At 47.0% G+C, this 23,950-nt stretch overlaps 1 protein-coding gene and 1 non-coding gene across 7 annotated transcripts in view; one reads left to right on the plus strand and one right to left on the minus strand.

Annotated features, from left to right (window-relative positions):
- The first annotated feature begins 13,727 nt into the window (after positions 1-13,727).
- trnas-aga (transfer RNA serine (anticodon AGA)) lies at positions 13,728-13,810 on the plus strand. Its single transcript has one exon. It is a non-coding gene; the product is annotated as a tRNA-Ser (tRNA).
- A 7,666-nt stretch (positions 13,811-21,476) lies between these two features.
- LOC125993437 (1-phosphatidylinositol 4,5-bisphosphate phosphodiesterase delta-3-A-like) overlaps positions 21,477-23,950 on the minus strand; it is an 82,287-nt gene continuing 79,813 nt past the window's right edge. For all 6 annotated transcript variants that reach the window (XM_049761979.2, XM_049761977.2, XM_049761983.1 and 3 more), the window contains one exon: positions 21,477-23,466. In XM_049761979.2, the coding sequence (XP_049617936.1) occupies positions 23,342-23,466 (125 nt within the window). In that variant the 3' untranslated portion in view covers positions 21,477-23,341. The remainder of the gene's footprint in view (positions 23,467-23,950) is intronic.

Raw genomic sequence — 23,950 nt, forward strand, 5'->3', positions numbered from 1 at the left:
CAGGAACTGGGCAGGTCTCTCCGATGCATGGCCCCCGGGGATCAGCGCGGGTGGGTCCAACAGCTTCCCTGGGTAGCGTATGCTCACAATTCCCTACCCAACTCGGCCACGGGACTTTCGCCTTTCCACTGCGTTTTCGGGTACCAGCCACCCTTGTTCGCCCAACAGGAGCGTGGTGCGGCGTGTCCGTCGGCCCAGGCTTGTGTCCGCCGTTGTCATCGTACCTGGGCGAGGGCCCGGGTCATTCTTCTCCGCTCTGTTTCAGGCTACGCCCGCCAGGCGGACAAACACCAGACGCCGGCTCCGGAGTACAGAGTGGGGCAGCGTGTGTGTCTCTCGACGCGGGATTTGCCAATGCGAGCGGGATCCCGCAAACTGGCGCCCCGCTTTGTTGGACCGTTCCCTATTCAGAAGTTGATTGGCCCATCCGCAGTCCGTCTTCTCCTTCCAGAGTCCATGAAGGTTCACCCCACGTTCCACGTGTCCCATGTGCGGCCCATCCATGACAGCGGGTTGGCGCCGGCGCCCGTTCCGCCGCCGCCGCCCCAGCTCGTCGATGGGGGTCCGGCTTACGCTGTCCGCTCCTTGCTCCGATCGCGGCGGCGCGGTCGTGGCCTCCAATACCTCGTGGATTGGGAGGGTTATGACGACGCGCACCGCTCCTGGGTTCCGAGCCGCTGGATACTCGACCGTTCGCTCATCACGGAGTTCCATTGCTGTCATCCGGACCAACCGGGTCCTCGGCGCGGGCGCCCGAGGAGGGACGAGGGGACCAGGGGTGAGGGTCCGGGGAGGTCTTGTCCGCCGGTACCAGGGTCTTTTGCTCCCGTGTCCGTCGATCCTGCGTCTGGCGAGGTGTCGGACGTTTCGGCGGTGTGCTGACCCCCCCACCTGGTCGCTCGGGGTATTTCCTTCCTTTTTTTGTTTTTTGGTTCCTGGGGACGTCGGGAGCCGTCCCTTGTGTGGGGGGGGTTCTGTCTCGTGCTGGCGCCACCTGCGACAGGACCACGCCCCCCTGTCAGTGGAATCGCCGTCACTTGCCATGGGCTCATGGACAGCGCTATATCAGCGCCGCCAGCGCAGACCCGAGTGTCAGTCTGTCCCGTGATGCTACGCTCCTCTGTCCCTGAGAAACTGACTTTACAATTCGAATCCGCAGGACTGCTTGTCCACCCCAGCCAGATCGGCGCTCCAGCGCCAGCTATTCCCATCATCCCCTTCCATAATAAAGTCTCTGTCGCTACGCACTTGGCTGTACTGTCCGATCCCTTACAAAATGAGAATCTGTTGTCAATTGCGCTCCCAGAAAAGATTAAAATAATAATAAATTAAACACAAACTTTATGAAAGTTGAATGAATTTTTCATTAGATGTATTAAATCTGTTTTATTATTGTTATTGTTGTATTAGTAAGAGGGGTGATTATTTGTATTTGTGACTGCAGTAAACAGGCCAGGTTGCATCATGTTTGATTTTTAATCCAAATTAAATCATTCTTCATTTTAACTTCATATGCAACAAATTACGTCATAATCACAAAATAATAATCCATAGTCTTTTTGTTGTTTGCGATCACTGTGAGTGGGCAGCGCGGACGCGTAGTAGTGTGTAGAGTTAATACGAAGCAGACAGCTCTCACCAGTAGTCCATGTTTTTTTTTTTTTTTTTGCCTTTCCCTGTGCAGCGTCACTTGCAGCGTCTCTAATTCTAGCGTCGCCTTAGCCCGTGGTGTGTGGACATTTGAATGAGGAAGTGTCTGTATCACTGATTATCTTGCAAATGGTCACTTGTGTGCGCGTGAACTAGGAAGGGACGGAGTAGACGTGCTCACAACTGATCATGAGCGCTGGCTCATGTGCGCGTTTCCATTAGGACGAGTTTCATATCTGCGGCTCACTCTGGGACGCGCAGGTCCCCGTGACAGTGTCAGCGGGCCACTTATTATAGATTTTATGACACAATGCTTCGGGACAGTTTCAATGTAGACGCGGGCCAATTTAGACGCGAGCATTCCGACAACGCGGCCCAGCGAATCAAGTTTTTTTCTCCAGCTGACGGATGGCATCCTGAAACTGACACACCACCTTTGTCACGGAACAGAGACAGGGCGACCAAATACAGCACGATCCTTTATTGAAAAGGGGGAAAGGGGAAGTGGAACGCTGGACTTGCGATCTGGCTGGCGTGGCTGAGCAGCAGAGCTCAGCGCGTAGTCGGAGGCAGGCAGGTGGTCGAGGCATGCGGCGATCAGAAGCGTGGTCAAGGGACGAGCAAGTAGTTGGGGTAGGCGGCGATCAAAGCGTGGTTGGTCAGTTTACGGAAGCAGTTGGCAACAGACATCGTTCAGGGGACAAAAAGCAGTGGTGTCACGGGCAGGGTAAGCAGACGAACTGACCACCACTGGCAGAATACAGAGTTTAAGTAGGGGGACCTAAGGAGCTGTAGCAGGTGCTGGCAATTACTTGATTGGGGCTTGGCTGGAAGTCAGATGACGCAGGAACGTGACAGCCTTCTTCATAAAAAGCAGCATGCTCCCAGGTACTACCAGGATTTCTGTATAAAATACGATAAACTCATCAGTAGCATCAGAGTTTAAGTGAAACAATCATTCCAATGTGTTTTTACACTGAAAGGCACCTGATATATATTGTTTATAAGTCATTCTCTGTATGGCAATTTGCAATTATTTCACCAGTTGCCAAAGCATTAAGCTGAACAGTTTTTACTGGACCACAGTTAATAATTTTAAATGGCATTGATTCCCAGTGGTATGCCACAGCTATCTGATGTTTTCTAGCTCGTGACTTTGTTATGATTTTGAAATGTTTTATTGTGTTCTTGAAAAACCTGTGTTTTGCTTTGAACCTCATTGCCAAACAAGGAACCTGGGGAAAACAGTAAGCACTGTGCTGCATCGTTCAGGATCATGGATCAACTTTTGTCTGTGTTCGAAAGTTGCTCTTAGACACCTAGTTAAAGGAACTGTAAGATGGAAAAAGGCATCAAAACAGCAAATGTGTATCTTTTTCAGTGGGTAAGGGCGCCGAGAAGGCACCGTGATGGAGGGCCGAGGGTGCGCTGCGCGGAGAGGGCACTGCGTGGAGAGGGCGCTGCACCGAGAGGGTGCTGCGCCGAGAGGACGCAGTGCCGAGAGGGCGCCGCACCGGTCCAAGAGGACGCCGGTCCGAGAGAGCGCCTTCCCGAGGAACACAGTCGAATGCCTTCTCCAAGTCCTCAAAACACATGTGGACAGGTTGAGCAAACTCCCGTGCCCCCTCGAGGATCCTGCTGAGGGTGTAGAGCTGGTCCACTGTTCCACGGCCAGGACGAAAGCCACACTGCTCCTCATGAATCCGAGGTTTGACCTCCCGACAGACCCTCCTCTCCAGCACCCCTGAATAGACCTTACCAGGGAGGCTGAGGAGTGTGATTTCACTGTAATTGGAACACACCCTCCGGTGCCTTTTCTTAAAGAGGGGAACCACCACCCCAGTCTGCCAATCCAGAGGCACCGTCCCGATGTCTACGCGATGTTGTAGTGGTGTGTCTGCCATGACAGCCCCACAACATCCAGAGCCTTTAAGAACTCTGGGTGGATCTCATCCACCCCTGGGGCCTGTCCCGAGGAGTTTTTTTAAACTACGTCAGTGACTTCGACCCCAGAGATTGGAGGGTCCGCCTCAGAGTCTGCAGGCCCTGCTTCCACAATGGAAGGCGTGTCGGTGGAATTGAGGAGGTCTTCGAAGTATTCTCCTGACCGACTTACAACGTCCCGAGTCGAGGTCAGCAGCACGCCATCTCCACTGTAAACAGTATTGACGGTGCACTGCTTCCCCCTCCTGAGACGCTGGATGGTGGAGCAGAATTTCCTCAAAGTCTTCCGGAAGTCGTTCTCCATGGCCTCGCCAAACTCCTCCTACGCCCGGGTTTTTGCCTCAGCAACCGCCGAAGCCGCGTTTCGCTTGGCCATCCGGTACCTTTCGGCTGCCTCCGGAGTCCCGCAGGCCAAAATGGCCCGATAGGACTCTTTCTTCAGCTTAACGGCATAGCCTTACCACCGGTGTCCACCAGTGGGTTCGGGGATTTCCACCACAACAGGCACCAACCACTTTACGGCCACAGCTCTGGTTGGCTGCCTTAACAATGGAGGCATGGAACCTGGTACACTCGGACTCAATGTCCCCGCCTCCTCCAGGATGTGAGAAAATATATAAAACATATAAATATAAAATATATAAAACATATAAAAATATATAACACCGCTCGGGTTCAGATCAGGGGGGACCGTTCCTCCCAATCACGCCCTTCCAGGTCTCACTGTCATTGCCCATGTGGACATTGAAGTCACCCAGTAGAACGAGCCGGCTCCTTTCCAGCCAGAGAGGTGAAATTCCATGTCCCAAGAGCTAGCTTCTGCAGCCGAGGATCGGACCGCCAAGGTCCCTGCCTTTGGCCGCCGCCCATCTTACATTACACATTTGGCCCCTCCCACAAGTAGTGAGCCCATAGGAAGGGGGACCCACGTTTCCTTTTCGGGCTGTGCCCGGCCGGGCCCCATGGGCGAAGGCCCGGCCACCAGATGCTCGCCTTCGAGCCCCACCTCCAGGCCTTGCTCCAGAGGGGGGCCCCAGTGACCCATGTCCGGGCAAGGGAAATCTGAGTCCATATATATTTTTCATCATAAGGGGTTTTTTGAGCCGTGCTTTGTCTGGCCCCTCACCTCATGGACGATTAAATTTTTTTTAAAAAGGTGTTATATAAGGACCAAATAAAACACTATCAGGACTTTAAACGGCAATGACGTCACCTTTCAATCACTTCTAATTAAAATAAATACACAAAACTGACAGCATCAAGCATTAGTGGGACATTCATTTTATCACGATTAATTCAACTTTGTAATGCTGAAACATCATCATTCTGTTAGGTGAGGACACTGACTAACAGCCAGATTGCAGCCTGTAACAGGTTGTCAAACGCACCTCTTTCAACAAGGTGCCCCCGGCTTCCCGGTAACGGGTTTGTCTTAGCCGGGTTCGGAGATTCGTCCGTAATCTAACCACCCGAGTTAAATTAACTCCACCGGAATCAATCTAATTTCTGTACGACGCCAATCCCTCTCAAGTCACCCGAAGGTCGAGCCGAGTAACTCAATTCGAGGCAAGACTTCGAAGTGACCGCATCGTATTGATGGCTCCCCGCTATTGTTTGAAGTTCTTATTATGTTACGGATATTTTTAGATGTCTTGGTTAAGACCTCAGGGATTCGTTTGTATAGCGCACCCAAGCACTAGTTTTGCCGAAGTAAATGTTGATATGGGTCCGTTCCACTTGGTCGCTCATGCAGCGAGCCGACCAACTTGTTTATTCGAAAGAGAATCGAATTAATAAAAGTGTGACAATAATAGCATTTAAGAAGAAAATTAATGCACTTTATATTATTAATTTTAACTTCTTAGATCTAGCACTTAACTGTAGGTTTGCTTCAGCCCACTTGATTGCTTTAAAAAGAGTAACAACTTCCTTAAAACGAATAAAAATGTCTTACTCATTTAGATTTGCCCAGTAATTAATTTGGAAGGCAAGTCTATTTTTCGATCGCGTCCTGTTTAACTTTTGACGCGGCCCGACAAAATTAGGAACTGGGCCGCGCCCGTCGGACAATCGAAATACTTCTATCCTTCACCGACTCAAATAATCTATTTTAACCATCGTCGTTATTTTATTTAGAGGAAGTAAATTTTCAAACGAATTCACTTTTAACAAAATTCACTCTTCCCTTAAATATCTATGAAAGTTATTTAATTCTCTAACATGTTCGGAGTTACTTTTTACGCGGCCCGTCAAAAGGGGAAACGGGCCTGCGCCCTTCAAATAATTAAATTACTTTCAGTTCTACACCAAACCAATAATCCGATTTAAACACTTCCGTTAATCTATTCAGACAAAGCAAACTTTCAAACGGATTGAAATTCACTCGTGTCTCAAATAACTACGAAAGTTATTCAATTCTCTAAAATTGTCTGATGTTACTTTTATTTATTACGGTCCTATGTTATACCATAATAACCCCCCGGACATTAATCAAATCGTCAAATCAACCCCAAACCATCGATTGCACATTCAGTACAAATCAGCGCACAACGAAGTAAATAATATACAAAACACATTTATTGAAGAAGCATGAAATAGAATTACAAATCTCAATTACTCCAGAAACCGAACAATTTCACTCACTGATACCCGTGTTAATAAAATCATTCAATCCCAGAACAATTCGATTGCAAAACACAGTTCATGAAAGAGGGAAAAGGTAGATACCAGCTGCATGCTATTTTTGGTGGAAGTCGAGTGATCAATTCGATCTTACTTCTAAAATCCAAATTAGAGAAACAGGCTGGCCTCGAGGGAGCCGGCGGCCCGATGACTATTCCCCACTCTCGCTAAAATACATAAAAGTCGTTTTCCCTACCCTAGTTTCTCCTGTAAAGTTGTTCAGTCCAATTTTTTGGAGTAAATCCAAGTTAATTTCAGACCAGCGATCCTGCGTCTCACACAAAGATCCCGGGACTCTGGAAAAAATCTTGAAACTCCCTCGGGCTTCTTCACGTATGAGCGCTCTTTGGGGGAAAAATCCCCGTAGCTGCCCCTGCAGGACTTTTTATATACTTCTCTGTCCCCCCCCCCCTTTCTTTCTTCTATACCTTCCCTATAGGGTAAGACTGCCCAGTTTTCCCACGCCTCCTATAGAATAAAACTGGTCAGTTTTCCCACGCCTCCTATAGGGTATGATTGCCCAGTTTTCCCACGCTTGGACACCTGTTGCCTTCAGCAGCTGTTTCCGCCCTGACCACGCTTTACTTTCCACCAAATGCACAGCTAGCCCCTGGTAAAACCTTTCACTTCCTGTTTTCTTCACTTACTGTTTCATGAGAATAACTTTTTAAAGTTACGCTTCAATTAACTCTGATGGCGCCGCGGATGGCTGCCACGGTGAGTCGCTCTCTGTTTCTTTGTCTTATTTTGTGTGTTTTCTGTGTCTTCTGCTGTCCATCCCGGATCACTTTTACTAGAGAAGCACTGTTAAACATCGGTCAGTCTTCTTCTGGTATTTTCTCTCCTGTTCTCTCTGATTCAGATTGTTTGTCGGAGATTTTAGCCGGAGCGGCGGTGCTATACAAGCTAGCGCGACGGCGGCGACGCGGAAAACGAGCGGGAGCCCTCGTAAAGCTGAGGCAAAGAGGGTTCCGTTCTGCCCTACCGTCAATTCATCTGGCGAATGTCCGCTCCCTGGCGAACAAGATGGACGAACTGCTGCTCCTCACTTCAAGGAACACGGACTTCAGCAGATCCGCCGCGCTGTGTTTTGTTGAGACGTGGCTTAGCGAACGAACCCCCCACCACGCCATGGAGTTAGCTGGGTTTCGGCTAACGCGTGCAGATCGCAGCGCGGAGCTCTCCGGAAAATCAAAGGGAGGTGGTCTCTGTTTCTACATTAATGAACGTTGGTGTACCGATGTCATGGTGTTGAAAGAGTTTTGCAGCCCTCTCCTAGAAACACTTTTCATAAACTGCCGGCCGTTCTATTCACCACGGGAGTTCTCCTCGATCGTCATGGCGGCTGTTTACATCCCACCACACGCACGTGCGAGTGAAGCCACGCAGATGCTGGCTGACCAGGTGACAGACATGGAGAAACTTCTACCAAATTCACTAATCATTGTTCTGGGTGATCTTAACAGGGCGAACCTCGCACACGAACTCCCCAGATACAGACAGCACATAACGTGTCCCACCAGAGGGGCACAGACACTGGACCACTGCTACACCGTAATTAAGGATGCATACCACTCTGTGGCTCGTGCAGCTTTAGGACTCTCGGACCACTGTCTAGTTCATCTGGTCCCTGCCTACAGACAGAAACTAAAAACTTCTAAGCCTGTGGTGAGGACTGTCAGGAAGTGGACAGTGGAGTCAAGGCAGGACCTCCAAGCCTGCTTTGACTGCACCGATTGGAGTGTTTTTGATGCTGCAAATTCAGACTTGCATGAACTCACTGACACTGTCACATCATACATCAGTTTTTGTGAGGATCTGTGTGTGCAGACTAAGACCTTCTGCACGTACAACAACGACAAACCTTGGTTTACACCGAACCTTAGGAGGCTGCGCAAAGTCAAGGAGGAGGCCTACAGGAGCGGCGACCGGGACCTGTTCAAGCAGACCAGAAACACACTGAACCGAGAGGTCAGGAAAGCCAGGAGGTGTTACGGGGAGAGCCTGGAGAGACACCTCTCTGCCAATCCTGATCCCTCAACAGTGTGGAAAGGCCTGCAGAGCATCACGGGCTTCAAGAAACGAACCCCCCGTCCTGTGGAGAGCCCAAGGCTCGCTGACCAGCTAAACAGGTTCTACTGCAGGTTTGATCGGTCCTCCCACACAACGGGACCTCCTGCAGCACAATCCACACAATCCACATACTCACCTCCCCCCACAACTGCTCTGTCCACACCTCCATCACCGTGGTCACCGACTCTCTCTCTTGCAGAGGCCGCGCCCGCACTCCAGATTCGCGAGGAGGAAGTGCGCCGGATGTTCCGGAGACAAAAGATCAGGAAGGCACCGGGCCCAGACGGCGTGTCACCTTCCTGCTTGAAAGTCTGCGCTGAGCAGCTGGCGCCCACCTTTGCACGGATCTTCAACCGTTCCCTGGAGCTGTGTGAGGTGCCCTCGTGCTTCAAGAGCTCCACCATCGTTCCAGTGGCCAAGAAGCCCGCCATCACAGGTATGAATGACTATAGACCTGTTGCACTGACATCTGTGGTCATGAAATCTTTCGAGAGGTTAGTACTGAACCACCTGAAGGATGTCACGGGCCCCCTGCTGGACCCCCACCAGTTTGCCTACCGGGCAAACAGGTCGGTAGATGATGCGGTCAACATGGGACTGCACTACATCCTGCAACACCTGGACACCCCAGGAAAGTACGCCAGGATCCTGTTTGTGGACTTCAGCTCGGCGTTCAACACCATCGCTCCTGACATCCTCCAACAGAAGCTCATCCAGCTTGCGGTGCCTGCCTCCACCTGTCAGTGGATCACCAGCTTCCTGACCAACAGGAGACAGCGTGTGAGGCTGGGGAGCATCACATCTGACACCCTGACCACCAACACTGGAGCCCCTCAGGGATGCGTCCTCTCCCCACTGCTCTTCTCCCTCTACACCAACGATTTCTCCGCAAGTGACTCTTCCGTGAAGCTCCTGAAGTATGCAGACGACACCACTCTCATCGGACTGATCCAGAACGGTGATGAGACTGCGTACAGACAGGAGGTGGAGCGGCTGGTCCACTGGTGCAGCCAAAACCACCTGGACCTGAACCCGCTCAAGACCGTGGAGATGATAGTGGACTTCAGGCGAGGCCCTTCACCACTTTCACCCCTCACTATCCGCAGTAATACTATTCTCTCCACAGACACCTTCAAGTTCCTGGGAACCACAATCTCTCGGGACCTGAAATGGACCGGCCACATAGACTCTGTCCGCAAGAAGGCCCAGCAGAGGCTGTACTTCCTGAGACAGCTCAAGAAGTTCAACCTGCCACGGGAGCTGCTGAAGACCTTCTACACTGCCATCATCCAGTCTGTCCTCTGCACCTCCATCACTGTCTGGTTTGGATCGGCCTCCAAACAAGACAAGCACAGACTGCAACGGACAATAAGGACTGCAGAAAAGATAATTGGAATCAACCTCCCATCTATCCAAGACTTGTACCTGTCCAGGACCAGGAAACGTGCAAGTAACATCTCAACAGACCCTTCGCACCCAGGTTGCAGCCTGTTTGAACTACTCCCCTCCGGACGCCGTTATAGAGCTCTGTACACAAAAACCAGCAGACACAGAGACAGCTTCTTCCCCCAGGCTGTCGCTCTGATGAACTCACACCACTCTTAGAGTCTCAGAGTCATTACTGTGCAATAACATCCCGCTTGCCACACCTTTTTTGTCTACACTGTTTGTACTATGTGTCCTCTCTGCATCCATTGCAGCCTGGTCATCCTAGAAGAGGGACCCTCCCATCTGTGGTCTCTTCTCAAGGTTTCTCATTTCCCCTAGCTGGAGTTTTGAGTTTTTCCTTGCCCTCTTGGGAGTTTAAGATCAGGGGGTGTTTGAGAATATCTTTCGTTCTTCACATGTCCTGAGTGTTGTTGTTAGTCACCTAAATGTTGAACAGAGGCTGTGATTTACCGAAGTCAAATTCCTTGTTTGGCACGCTCAAACATGGCGAATAAAAAACTCTTGAATCTTGAATCTTGAATCTTGAAATAAAAATCCAAACGTTTGATCTATTTCTTTAAACAATTTATGTCACACCACTATTCTCATAGTGACGGGTCTCTTGATCGAATTGACTAACGATATTGCTTTAAGCGGTTACAGAATACATTTTTAGCCAAGCAAAGAAATCAAAAAGTAAAAATCACATTTGTGCTTCTCCAAACAATTTATGTCACGCCACTATTCTCATAGTGATGGGTCCCTTGATCGAATTGACTAACAATATTGCTTTAAGCTGTTACAGAATACATTTTCAGCCAAGCAAAGAAATCAAAAAGTAAAAATCACATTTGTGCATCCATGCGTGACTCACAATCTGACACCGTGTTCCTGTTTTATTTCTATTTTAACTTGCTTAGCTTATTTTGGCCCCTTTTTGGTCTCATGTTTTGGTCTGGCGCCATCTTTTGGACAAATTTGGAATTTCAGCTCTGCCAATTTATTCCTGTGAACAATCCATATTTTACCATTTGCACCATCTCTTCCCCCCATGTTACATGACAAGGTAGACAACAGTCTGTCGGACAAAACAAGTGTCATGACTTTAAGTAATACAACTTGCTGTATAAAGCATTAATGGACAAATAAATAAAATTGTAAAAAAGAAAAAATTGAACTGTGTGTTACAAATTAAAGATTATTTCTTTGACTGCCTCTTTGCAGCTACTCTTCTGTTTCTAACAAAGTCTCTTATATTTTGCACATTTCTTTGTGCCAACACAGGGCCTTCTACCAGCTTACAGTGACTGCATTCAGTTTTGGTGGCCAGTCTTCCCTTGATTATCTGATCCTTGAAATGTCGCATTACAGCAGCTTCCTCTGCCTTAGACCACGGTCTCTTTGGCACACTTCTGGAACCATGTTCTTGACCAGCATTTGTCCCTGGAACATTAATGAACAGTATGTCCTTCTCTGGTTTTGTTTTCTATTTCAGGATCCTTTGGGTTTTTCGAGGTCTGGCTCTAGGCCGCCGCGTGGTTAATGGACTCGAATTGGAGCGGAGTGTCATCTGTTCCCTGGAATCCATTGTCAGTTTTTGAACGGGACTGTCCTGGTCCGCGTCCGTAGGTGATGCTCGGTCCAGTGAGTCGGTTAAGTCAGTGTTAGAAGACTTAGTAGACGTAACGTCTGCGTCCTGTTTGGGGTTCATGAGCATGAGCGTGTAGATGCCATGAGCTGCTGATACAAGAAGCGAGCACATCATTGGAACTGAATTGCATGGTTGGTCATAGACGTGTGAACTTACCAGGTTTCATGGACGAAGGCAGGATGAGTCTGCCTGTCTTGGAGCGAATTAGAGGGATGGCAAATCGTTGTGCGGGTGGAGGAGTCTTGTTGCATTGTTGGGTTGAGCGGGAGGCGATTTATTGTGTTGGACGGGCTTTTGGGGCGCGGGAGATAGAAGTGACGGTGCTTCAAGCTGGTGTGTTGTGTCTGCAGGTGGCGGCGGTGGTGGAAAGAGCTGAGGCTTTGATGTCGGTGGCGGTGATCAGGTCCTTACCTAAAAACAAAAACTTCAGCTTTTTACATTTTTGGTTTGTTTGCTTGTTTTGTTTTTAACTTTTTGCAATGCAATAGGAGCAGTGCACACCAGACAAGGAGGACAATTTCTTCACGTGAAGCGCCTGGATCTGGGCCAGCTTCTTCTTCCTCTCCAGCAGGTCGTTAGAGAAAAACTTCAGCATTTGGATTTCCCTCAAAGCCCAAGAGTCACCCATAAGTGTGAGGTGCTTGGTAACGAGCTTAAAATAAATTGACAAAATACTGCCACCATTTAATGAGACATTTTCAGTACACACACACACACACACGCACACACACACACACATGCAAACGCACACACTGAGACAAAACTCATCCCTGTCCAAGCAGAAGAACGAGATGGTGTCCATGCACCAGACTCATGGCCAAGCTTGACTTCTTCAACACCAGCCTTCATATAGACATGGACTAATAACAGGAGCAGACCGCCACTGGAATTGGTATCTTGTTAACTCTGTTTCTTTGAATGGGAACAGATCATTGAATGAATTTAATTTGGATGCAATTTGATGGTGTACTGCAACAGAAATGGACTGAAGTACAATCAGCGGCGAAGATAGTATTAGTTCTGGATTTCAAGTCCATCGCCTTATCCACCATGTATTTGGACGGTGTGTATTACAGTGTGCTTGTGGCTGAGTGGTTAAGGTGATGGACTTGAAATCCATTGGGGTCTCACCTTGCAGGTTCGGGTGCTGCTGACGATTCAAATTTTGAATTAGAATCTTGTAGATCCTTGCAATATGCATTTTGACAATGTGAGGACCTCACCAGTCTGTGTTGTTGTGGCTGAGTGGTTAAGGTGATGGACTTGAAGTCCTTCGGGGCCTCCCCTCACAGGTTCGGGTCCTGCCGACAATGAGCCAATTATTTGTTTAGAATCTCGTGGTGTAATATGAGATGCTCACCACATGCATTTGTACGGTGAGTATCACAGAGTGTGTTATTGTGGCCAAGGTGATGGACGAGAAATCCATTGGGGTCTCCCCTCGCAGGTTCAATCCTGCTGACAACGATTTAGATTTTGATCTTGCTAGCTCCTCGCATAATGCATTTTGACAATGTGAGGTCCTCACCAGTGTGTGTTGTTGTGGCCGAGTGGTTAAGACGATAGACTTGAAATCCATTGTGTCCTCCCCTAGCAGGTTTGAGTCCTGCCGACAACGATCCAAAATTTTTATTAGAATCTCGTGGCGTATTATGAGGTACTCACCACATGCATTTGAACAGTGTGTGTTGTTGTGGCTGAGTGGTTAAGGCGATGGACTAGAAATCCATTGGCGTCTCCCATCGCAGGTTGGAATGCTGCTGACAACGATTCAGATTTTGAGTTAAAATCTTGCTAGATCCTTGCAATATGCATTTTGACAATGTGTGTTGTTGTGGACGAGGGGTTAAGGACTTGAAATCCATTGAGGCCTCCCCTTGGAGGTTCGAGTCCTGCCAATTACTGTCGTTTTAATCTCGTGGTGTATTATGAGATACTCACCACATGCATTTGAACAGTGTGGCATTGTGGCTGAGTGGCTAAGTCGATGGACTAGAGCTCCCTTGGTATCTCCACTCGCAGGTTTGGGTCCTGCCGACAATGATTCAAAATTTTGTTTAGAATCTCGTGGTGTAATATGAGATACTCACTACATGCATTTGGACGGTGTGTATTAGAGTGTGTATTGTTGTGGCTGAATGGTTAAGGGAATGGACTAAAAATCCATTGGGGTCTCCCCTAGCAAGTTCGAATCCTGCCAACAATGATATAGATTTTGTATTAAAATATCGTTTTGTTGCGCGATCCATGCCATATACATTTCGACAATGTGAGGACCTTGCCCAAAAGGATTTACTGTGTTATTGTAGCCGAGTGGTTAAGGCGATGGACTAGAAATTCATTGGGGTTCTCCCCTCGCAGGTTCGAAACCTGCCGACAACAAGACAGATTTTGTATTAGAATCTCGTTGCCACAGCCTCGCCATATGCATTTTGACAATGTGAGGACCTTGCCCGAAAATGCTTACAGAGTTGTTGTGGCTGTGTGGTTGAGGCGATGGACTAGAAATCCATTGGGGTCTCCCTTCGCAGGTTCAAATCCTGCTGACAATTTGTCTGTGTGTGTACATGTGAGCATGTGTGTGTGTGTGTGTGTGTGTGTGTGTGTGTGTGTGTGTGTGTGTGTGTGTGTGTGTGTGTGTGTGTGGGCGCGCGCGTGCGTGTGTGTGTGCGCGCATGTGCGTGCGTGTGCGTGCGTGTGTGTGGGTGGGTGTGGGTGTGTTCTCCTGGATCGCCACCTTGACGTGGTGGAGAACCTTGTGGGTTCCAATGAACTTGAGAGCAATGCCGTCCGGAGCTTAGGCTCCTGGTAGGGTCACCCATGGCGGTAAGGTCGAGCGGGAGGTTCCAGACAAAGCGCGATCCAAAAAGACCTGAACGGCGGATGTGGCGGATGATGACGATGTCACAACGGCACTGAAGGTGGATGAAGGCTGCAACAAAGGATTGCCTCCAGTCGTTGTGGTTCTCCATGCCATTGGAACCAGGTCCCTCTCTGGCAAGGGGCCGTGTGGTGGCTGCAGGCGCATCAGTCTCCCCACGTTAAAAGACATCACGCGCAGGCGTCCTCCCGAAAGGGAACCCATCCTACTTTACATCCCGGATAGAAAAAGTCCTCTGGCAACCAGGAAGTGGTGACGGGAGCAGAACAGTGTAGTCTGGGAGCTCCTAGCCACAGTCTGGCACACAGGCGGTGGGTGATAGATTCAGTCGGTAAGCTCTTGGACTGAGGCAGAAAGAGCTTTTCGGCAGCTGCACCCATGACTGAGCAGCCCTGTTTAGGATCCACTCTGCTCACCCCAACAGGGGAGGGGGTTAGAAAAGCCTCGAAACTCCTGTCTGGACTATCGCATCCAGAGGGATCACCACCACGTGGTCAGAAACATAAATTACGATTCTACTTTAGAACCTGGAATGTGAGGACCCTCATGGACAACAAAGCCAGTGATCGACCTGAAAGGCAAACCGCCATTATCTCAAGAGAGCTAAGGAGGTTCCAGATTGACATCGCAGTGCTCTCCGAAACCCGACTGGCTGATGACGGGCAGCTGAAGGAGGAGAAAGGCAGATACACTTTCCTTTGGAAGGGAAAGCCTGCAAATGAGCCACGTATCCATGGTGTAGGCTTTGCCATAAAGAGCAGCCTCATCAACCACCTCTATGGACTCCTGTGGGTATCAATGAACACCTAATGACCATGCGCCTGATGCTTGCAAGCAGTCAAATGGCCACCGTTATTAGTGCATATGCTCCAACGCTTGATGCACAGGATGAAGTAAAGGAGACCTTCTATGCTGACCTTGACACCATCCTATCCAAAGTCCCCAAGGAGGACAAGATAATCCTGCTTGGAGACTTCAATGCCAGAGTGGGACGAAACCATTATCTATGGAAAGGCAGGGGTTGGAAACATCAACTCAAATGACACACTACTGCTGACAAAGTGCTCAGAACACAACCTGGTCATCACCAACGCACTTTTCCGCCAAAAGAATACATTCAAAACATCATGGATGCATCCTTGCAGTAAACTCTGGCACCTCATTGACTATGTCATTGTCCGCACCAAAGACCGTTGTGACGTGCTTAACACCAGAGCAATGACCAGTGCAGACGATTGTTGGACTGGCCACCGCCTCATTCGCTCCATCATGTCTATCCGCTTAATGCAGAAAAGAAGGATGCAGAAAAGACACAGCCAAAGCATAACATCGAGTGGCTGGGTGATACCACCTACCAACAGCTCCAGGTGGCTCTCAGTGCGGACCTTCCCAAGCAGTATCCAAATGAATCTGAAGAACACTGGGACAGGCTTTCCTCTACCATCATGGACTCCAGCAAAAGCATCCTTGGTCAGAAATGGCGGAAACATCAGGACTGGTATGTTGAAAATTACATTGAAATGCAACAGCTCATAGACATCAAGTGGCAAACTTTTATCACCTGGCAAAATAACATGAATTGCAAGGTTAAAAGAGCAGCCTATGCCAAGGCAAAGGTGGCTATGCAATCAACGGTTAGGAAGCTGAAGAACCTTTGGTGGACGAGGAAGGTTCTGAAGATCCAGCAGCTTGCTGACTCTGGAGACACCAGAGGATTCTTCAAAGCCACAAGAGTGGTATACGGCCCCAACTACCATTCCCTAACCCCCCTTCGCTCCAAGGATGGGCTCACGCTGCTGAAACAAAAGGGAGCAATAACAAAAAAAAATTGTTTGTCGAAAGAGCATTTCGAGGATCATCTGAACAGGGACACTACTCCGGAGATGAAGGCCCTTGAAAAACTCCCTCAACAGCCCATAATTGAGAAGATGGAAGAACGACACAGCCCGGAAGAGGTGCAGGATGTAATTAGGAAGATGAAGAACACCAAGGCAGCCGGCACTAATGGCATCCCAGCAGAAGTCCCGAAGGAAGGCGGACCCGATCTCCTCAAACACATCCATGCCCTGCTTCTCAAAATATGGGAACAAGAGAAAATCCCTGCACAACTTAGGAATGCCCTAGTTGTCCCCATCTTTAAGAAGGGAGACAAGGCAGACTGCGGGAACTACCATGGCATTTCTCTTCTGTCCACCACAGGCAAAGCCATAGCTCGGATTTTGGCCGACAGACTCACACCCCTGGCAGAAAACATCCTACCCAAGTCTCAAAGTGGTTTCCGCCCCAACAGAGGCACCACAGACATGATTTTCATTGCCCGTCAACTTCAAGAAAAATGCAGGGAACAAAATTTACCACTATAGATGGCCTTCATAGACCTCACCAAAGCCTTCGACTCAGTGAACCGTCAAGCACTCTGGCTGGTTCTGGCAAAGATTGGCTGCCCAGAGAAGTACATCCGGGTACTGAGACTGCTACATGACAATATGTCAGCTACAGTCCTCAGTGGCAGTGGAGATGAAACAGAACCCTTTGGAGTTGACTCAGGAGTGAAACAGGGATGTCTTATTGCTCCAACGCTGTTCTCCATCTTCATTACTGCTATCCTCCATCTCACGGGCAAACCTCTTCCCCATGGAGTCTAAATTATGTACAGAACTGACGGGCAACTTTTTAACATCAACCAATTCAGGGCCAAAGGTCGAACCACTACCATATCCATCATGGAGCTGCAGTATGCGGGCGACAATGCTCTTGTAGCCCTCTCAGAAGAGGACCTACAGTGCACACTGGCTGCCTTCACGAGAGCATACAAACAGCTTGGTCTAGCCATCAACATAAAATAGACCCAAATTCTCCATCAGTCACTCTTGTCTCGTCCCCAAACATCTCCATCGACAACACCAGACTGGAAAATGTGGACCACTTCCCATATCTGGGCAGCGTCCTATCATCAAAAGCCAACATTGATGAAGAGATAGACCACCGCCTCAGCTGTGCCAGTGGGGCTTTCTCAAGGCTAAGGAAGAGAGTCTGAAGAGACCTTCTGACTAGGACCAAAATCCCGGTCTACAAAGCTGTCATGCTGCCCACTCTTCTGTATGGGTTAGAGGCTTGGACCACATACAGCAGGCATTTGAAAGCACTGGAGATATACCATCAGAGATGCCTCCGAAAAATCCTCAGGATCGGTTGGGAGGATCGACGCATTAAGACCAGCGTCCTGAAGGAGGCTGATATTCCCATCATCACTGCCACCATCGCTCAACACCAGCTCAGATGGACTGGTCATGTTGTCCGCATGCCTGATCTCCGCCTTCCAAAATAGGTTCTCTACTCCCAGCTTGTTGAAGGAAAATGTGCCCCCGGAGACCAGAAGATGAGGTATGAGGATAACATCAAAACAAACATCAAAAGGTTCCACATAGACCTTATAACTTGGGAAGATATGGCAATATGGGAAGAATTGGGGGGTTAGATCACCAACTGATTCCCGAGCGCGGCACCGCTGCTGCTCACTGCTCCCCTCTCCCCCAGGGGATGGATCAAAATCACACGGGGATGGGTTAAATGCAGAGGACAAATTTCACCACACCCAGATGTGTGTGTGACAATCATTGGGACTTTAAAAAAAAAAAAAAAGGTTGGCATGGAGAAACCTTGTCCGTGAGGGTGCTGCACTTTATAACGATGACCTCCACCATACTGCAGAAGACAAGCGCTGACTCAGAAAGGAGAGAGCATCCACCAAACAGGCCCAACCCAAACCCACCACCACCACTACTTTCACCTGCCCATACTGCACAAGAACAATCGTGTCCAGGATCGGCCTCCACGCTCATCTGAAGACCCACAAGGACCAAGACGGAGGACAGTCATACTCGACTATGAGTGATCGCTGATGAGGATGATGATGATGATGTGTGGGTGTGGGTGTAGGTGTGGCTGTGTATTGGAAGGTTACACAATTATGTGTGCTGTATTCGTGTTCTGATTGGGCAGTTATGTTTATATAAAATAACGAGAAGATTTACACACATATGAACATGAAAAAATATGAGTTTGTCTAACTTAACAAAATATGTACACGTTGCTGTTTCACCCACTTCAATCATGAGAGAGAGAGAGAGAGAGAGAGAGAGAGAGAGAGAGAGAGAGAGAGAGAGAGAGATAGTGTTGTGCGTTGTTTGAGATGTCTGTTGTTGAGCAAGGAAAACAAAGATGTGGAGAAAGATGTGGAGTAACAGTTGGTTCTTTATATGGCGAGATCTTGGGTTGTTTAATGGTGGCCAGTACACGAGGCACGGCAGCAGATGAAACAACAACCATTCTCCAGGTTAGAAGGTCTGTCCGTAAAAGGCGAGAAAGCGCCACCTGACCATTATACATGCTGAACCGTCTCACTTTCCCCACAATGTACACATTTCCCATCAAGATGTTTTCCTATTTTATGGAACGTCTCATTTATTCCTGTATGCCCAATCCTCAGTCGTGTTATTACTGCCTCCTCCCTCCGGTTCCTCCCGAAACTCCATCCTACCCCCACCTGTTTCTGTATCGTGAACAAATGTCGTCCAGTACCTTGGGCTTCCCAATAGTCTTGCCACCTCTTTAGTACGTGTTTTCTTATAATGGACTTCCCTTCAGCTTTACTTAAGCAGACCCGTCTTTCCACCCCTGGCACTTCCAATGCTTGTTTGGTTAAGATATCCACCTCCTCATTCCCCTCGATCCCCACATGCGCTGGGACCCACAGTCATACAACAACTTATGTGCCTCAAAGATAAGTTGTTTTTTCACTCTGTCTCGTGACTGCTCAACATCATCAGTGGAGGAGAAATAAAAAGGAAAATCTGGACATCAGTCTGAATTGTGGATTTTTTGCTAAACCAGTGTAGCTATTGACCATTCTTTGTAGCGATACAAAAAACATAACCAAGAACACGGGTAAAATAATATTTTAATTATTCATAATTTGACATCCGGAGAGTCCAGTTTGGATAGTCAGTGTCATGGTTGATAAATACTCGGCTTTAGACTTTCAACCGTACAACATTTTTTGTGCACTTCTACAAAGAAATTATGGCTGAAAATTTTCAATTATAATGACATCTCTGAACCCACAGTAAGTTATGGGAAATATGGGAATTCAGACGCAAATCCCAAGCCCTTACAAAATAATTTCACATAGAACGTTAGACTTAATTTTTGTTTACCATCCATCTTCAGCACCGCTTGTCCTCACCGGGGTCGCGGGCGTCCTGGAGCCGATCCCAGCAATCATCGGGCAGTAGGCACACAGAGACGAATAACCATCCGCACTCACACCTCCGGGCAATTTGGAGTGCTCAATCAGTCGACCATGCATGTTTTGGGATGTGAGAGGAAACCAGAGTTCCCGGAGGAAACCCACACAGGCACGGGAAGAACATGGAAATTCCACACAGGGAGGGCTGGAGGTGGAATCAAACCCGCACCCTCCAAACTGTGAGGCGGACGTGCTAACCAGTGCTCCACCAACCTGCCTAATTTTTCTTTTATTATTTGATATCTTTTCTGCTAGCAGGTCAACCAAATTTAGCATTTAGGGCTTTCAAAATGCATAAAACACAAAGTTCACAAGATATTGCGGAACACTGTTGCCCTGACAATGAAGCGTTCCCTAAGAAACCAACACTAGGTTTGAGGCTATAGACATGCATAAAAACTCATGAAACTTTGTACAAACATCAGGGGAGGATATAATATTAGTGTACGGTGCAACTTTGAAAAAATGGCTCAGTGGCGCCCCCGAAAATATTTTAATAAAGCTCTCCTGGTCATATGGTTCACCAAGATCAATGAATATTTGGTGATGTGTGTAACAGCCAACCTACAAATATGTCTTTTGGATCCATTTGGGAAAACTAACAGCAATTTCATAATTTTTATTTTTTCAAATTGGCACAATTTTTGGCCTTTTATTTAGGTAACATTAAGAAACTCCTCCGAAACTGTGGTTGTTCAATCTTAAAATGGTCATGATTAAAAAAAAAAAAAAATCCAAGCAAAGTCTTTGATTTTGTCCAACACTATAACTACATGCTGTTTGCTTAAATAAAACAGATTTTGATGATCTTAACATTAATGAAAAAATATGAAACTAGGTGCACACATCACACTAGGTAAATTAATCATTTTTTTTTAGTTTATTGCACCTTTTAAAAAAGTTGATTAGTTCCAACCTCTACAAATTTTGAACAGAACAGCCTCTGTTGAGCGAAGAGCTACTAAAAAATTGGAGACTACCTGTATGTACCAGCCCAAGACCTACAAAAAGTCTGTGGAGCCCTACTCTAACTCAACAGGAAGTTGGCCAATCACACAATTTTTGTCATGATTTGTCATGGTTTATCAAAGTAATAATGAATCTGATTTACTATTTAATCTACTCTAAACTCAACCGAAATTTGATCTTTTGAGATCTTGACCCACTCGTGGCCTTTTATTGATGTCATTTATTACCAAAGTAGCTGATTTACTTCACCCCCCCCCATCTCTAACATCTCTAATGTGCCAGCATTCCATTGTGCCAGAACCCCAATGTTGCCAGGACTGCGATAGACCATCACAGCTCTAGTTTATATGAATTTTGTCTTGTACTTGTCAAACGCGCACTTTTTATCAAAGTGGCACCGGCTTCCCGTTAAGGGGTTTGGACCAGCCGGGGTAAGGGGATTCGTCCGTAATCTAACCACCCGAGTTAAATTGACTCTACCAGAATCAATCTAATTTCTTTACGACGCCAATCCCTCTCAAGTCACCCGAAGCTCGAGCTGAGTAACTCAATTCGAGGCAAGACTTCGAAATGACAGCGTCGTATTGATGGCTCCCCTTTTTTCTGTTTGAAGCTGTTGTCATGTTACGGATATTTTTAGATGTCTTTGTTAAGACCTCAGGGATTCGTTAATTTATTAGAGCGCCCTCGCCCTAGCTGAGCTCAAGATAACTACTTCGAACCAGATCTGACAATTCCTGATGTTAAGGATTAAAGCTGTCTTCACTTTAAAAAGAATTGAACGGCTTTAAAGAATGACTACGATAGGGGAATAAAAACATTTTAAAGTTGTAATTATTGCATATAAAACCATGCTCAACATAGTTACTACTAAATAATCGATAAACGAATTAAGGCTTAAGAAGAGATTTAATGAATAAGCAAGCAAAATAATTACAAGTCGAAAAAAACAAAGAAAACAAGACTCACCCACTCAGAACAAAAGAGGAGGCTAAAGGACTAAAAACCTATTCGGTTGAACAAGTCGCGTGATCAGCTCTCCTTTGTTCCAAAATCCGAATTATGTTTAAAAAATAGGAAAGGTTCCGGCCGTGAGGAGCGTAGCCTAAAAAGTAAAATTGGCGACTTCCCCTTTCTGCCCGGAGCGGCGGTCTCCTCTAACCTTCCTCGAAGCTTAAAATTTGACCAAGTCCAATTCGAAGACTCTGGAAATACATCTTAGTAGATTTTGGTTCAATCTCAAAAAGAATGAAAAATCCATCTTCATTCTTTTACTCCGGGCAGCGTCACGGCTAACGCCATGACTAGGAAGAAGCCCCGCTCTGCATTCGGGCATCATATTTATAGGCTTCTGGCATTACCTCCTTGGAATATGTAGATAAAAAGTCAGAATCCCTGCACCTCTGGTTGTCTTGGCAACCCTGCTTTAAGCAGCAACCACTGCGCCCGACAGCCACCGGCCACCGGATGCAGGTGTTTCCTGTTTTGCTCGTTCTTTCCCTACTAGCCCTTAATGTCTCTTCTCAACTTAATATATTCAGGTATGGATGGAACACCAATGTTAAATACAGGTTGGACAAAACATTGCAACATTAATCACATATATCTTGTCTAATAAAGATAAATCTCAACCCATAATAGTACTTAACATAATAATGGGTTCCTCCAACTTAAACAGAAATATTGATATTGCTCAAGCTGTTACATCTTAAAATTATGGCATAACAAACTCATATTCCAAAATTGTGCGTTGCTACGTGTTTGAACAGGTCGTGTCCTCCTAATTGCTAACAATTTAATTTATTAGATTTGTTAATTTCCATCAGGTCACCCCATGTCAAGCTTTAACACCATCTCCTGATGAAATTTTGGAACTACTACATGTTTTGGGATAGCCAATGTGCCTGGGCCAAATTCAATACCTAATTTTACACCATCTTGTACCACCATGCCACTTGACATACTGGACATTTTTAGGCCAAACAACTATTATAGCTGATTGTTGAAATACAAATACAGTATTTGTACTGTATTTGATGGCTTAGCCCACAAAGAAAATGTATTTCAAGTTTATGGACAATCAGCTCTAATGGAAAATGCCCCTTTTGTCTGTTAAATCAAGATTGCAATATATTGTACCTCGCCTATATAACGTATATTCCAGACTATAAGTCGCAGTTTTTTTCATAGTTTGGCCGAGGGTGCGATTTATACTCAAGAGCGACATATGTGTAATTCTTAACACATTATTACTTGATCATTAACACATTACTTACTCACTTGTTTTCACTTCACATGTTATTTTCACACTAAACCACATGATGGCGCTCTAGGAATAATTAGAAGTGCAATTGAGATTCCAGAGTCAGCGGAGTTGTTTATAAGTGACATTATGTTATAGTTATTTGAATAACTCTTAATATGTTACATCAGGCACATTTTCAGTTCCTCGTTTATGTGTTTATGTAATGTTAGCATACCATACCGTTCAGCCTGTTGTTGCCTATTCCTGTCTGTTCTTGGTGTTGGATTCTGTCAACTACATGTCCCCCAAAATTGCGACTTATACTCTGGTGCAACTTATATATTTTTTTCTTCTTTAGTATGCAGTTTATGGCTGGTGTGACTTATACTCCAAAGCGACTTAATAGTCCGGAAAATACAGTACTGTGGCCAATTACTGTGCCACTCTAAAAGCAATGGCATGGTTGTTGTAATGTTTTAGCGAGGTAGTAATAGAATTAAATGTTGTTTGCTACAGACGCCCAGGGTGGTGATTTAAATGATTATTCTGACAGTCAACGATATTGGCGTGGATGAAGAGCGAGGAGGGTGAGAGGCAGGAACCGTCTTGCTTGAGCAGTCGGATATGGCGATAACCTGTAAAAGTCAAGTATTGCATGTTAGTATACAAGAAGAAACTCATTCTTTCTTTATTTTAAAACAAATGCTACAACGAACCCTTTGCAACGAGCCCCTCAAAACCTCTGCCTGGTATAATCGTGAATCAGCATCCATCCATTATCCAAGGGGGTCGCGGACGTGCTGGAGCATATCCCAGCAGTGATCGGGCAGTTGCCATCCAATCACAGGCCGCAGAGACACACAATCATTCGCACTCACACCGAGGGGCAATTTGGAGTGCTAAATCGGACTACCAAGCATGTTTTTGGGATGTGGGAGGAAACCGGAGTGCCCGGAGAAAATCCACGCGGGCATGGGGAGAACATGCAAACTCCACAAAGGAAGGTGGAATCAAACCCGCACCCTCCTAACTGTGAGGTGGACGTGCTAACCAGTGCCCACCGGACCTTCCTCACGAGAGATGATGATACTAAAATTATCTGTTTAGAGAGCGCCTTTC

The sequence above is a fragment of the Syngnathus scovelli genome, unplaced genomic scaffold, assembly GCF_024217435.2.
Source record: "Syngnathus scovelli strain Florida unplaced genomic scaffold, RoL_Ssco_1.2 HiC_scaffold_29, whole genome shotgun sequence".
NCBI classification, from domain to species: Eukaryota; Metazoa; Chordata; class Actinopteri; order Syngnathiformes; family Syngnathidae; genus Syngnathus; species Syngnathus scovelli.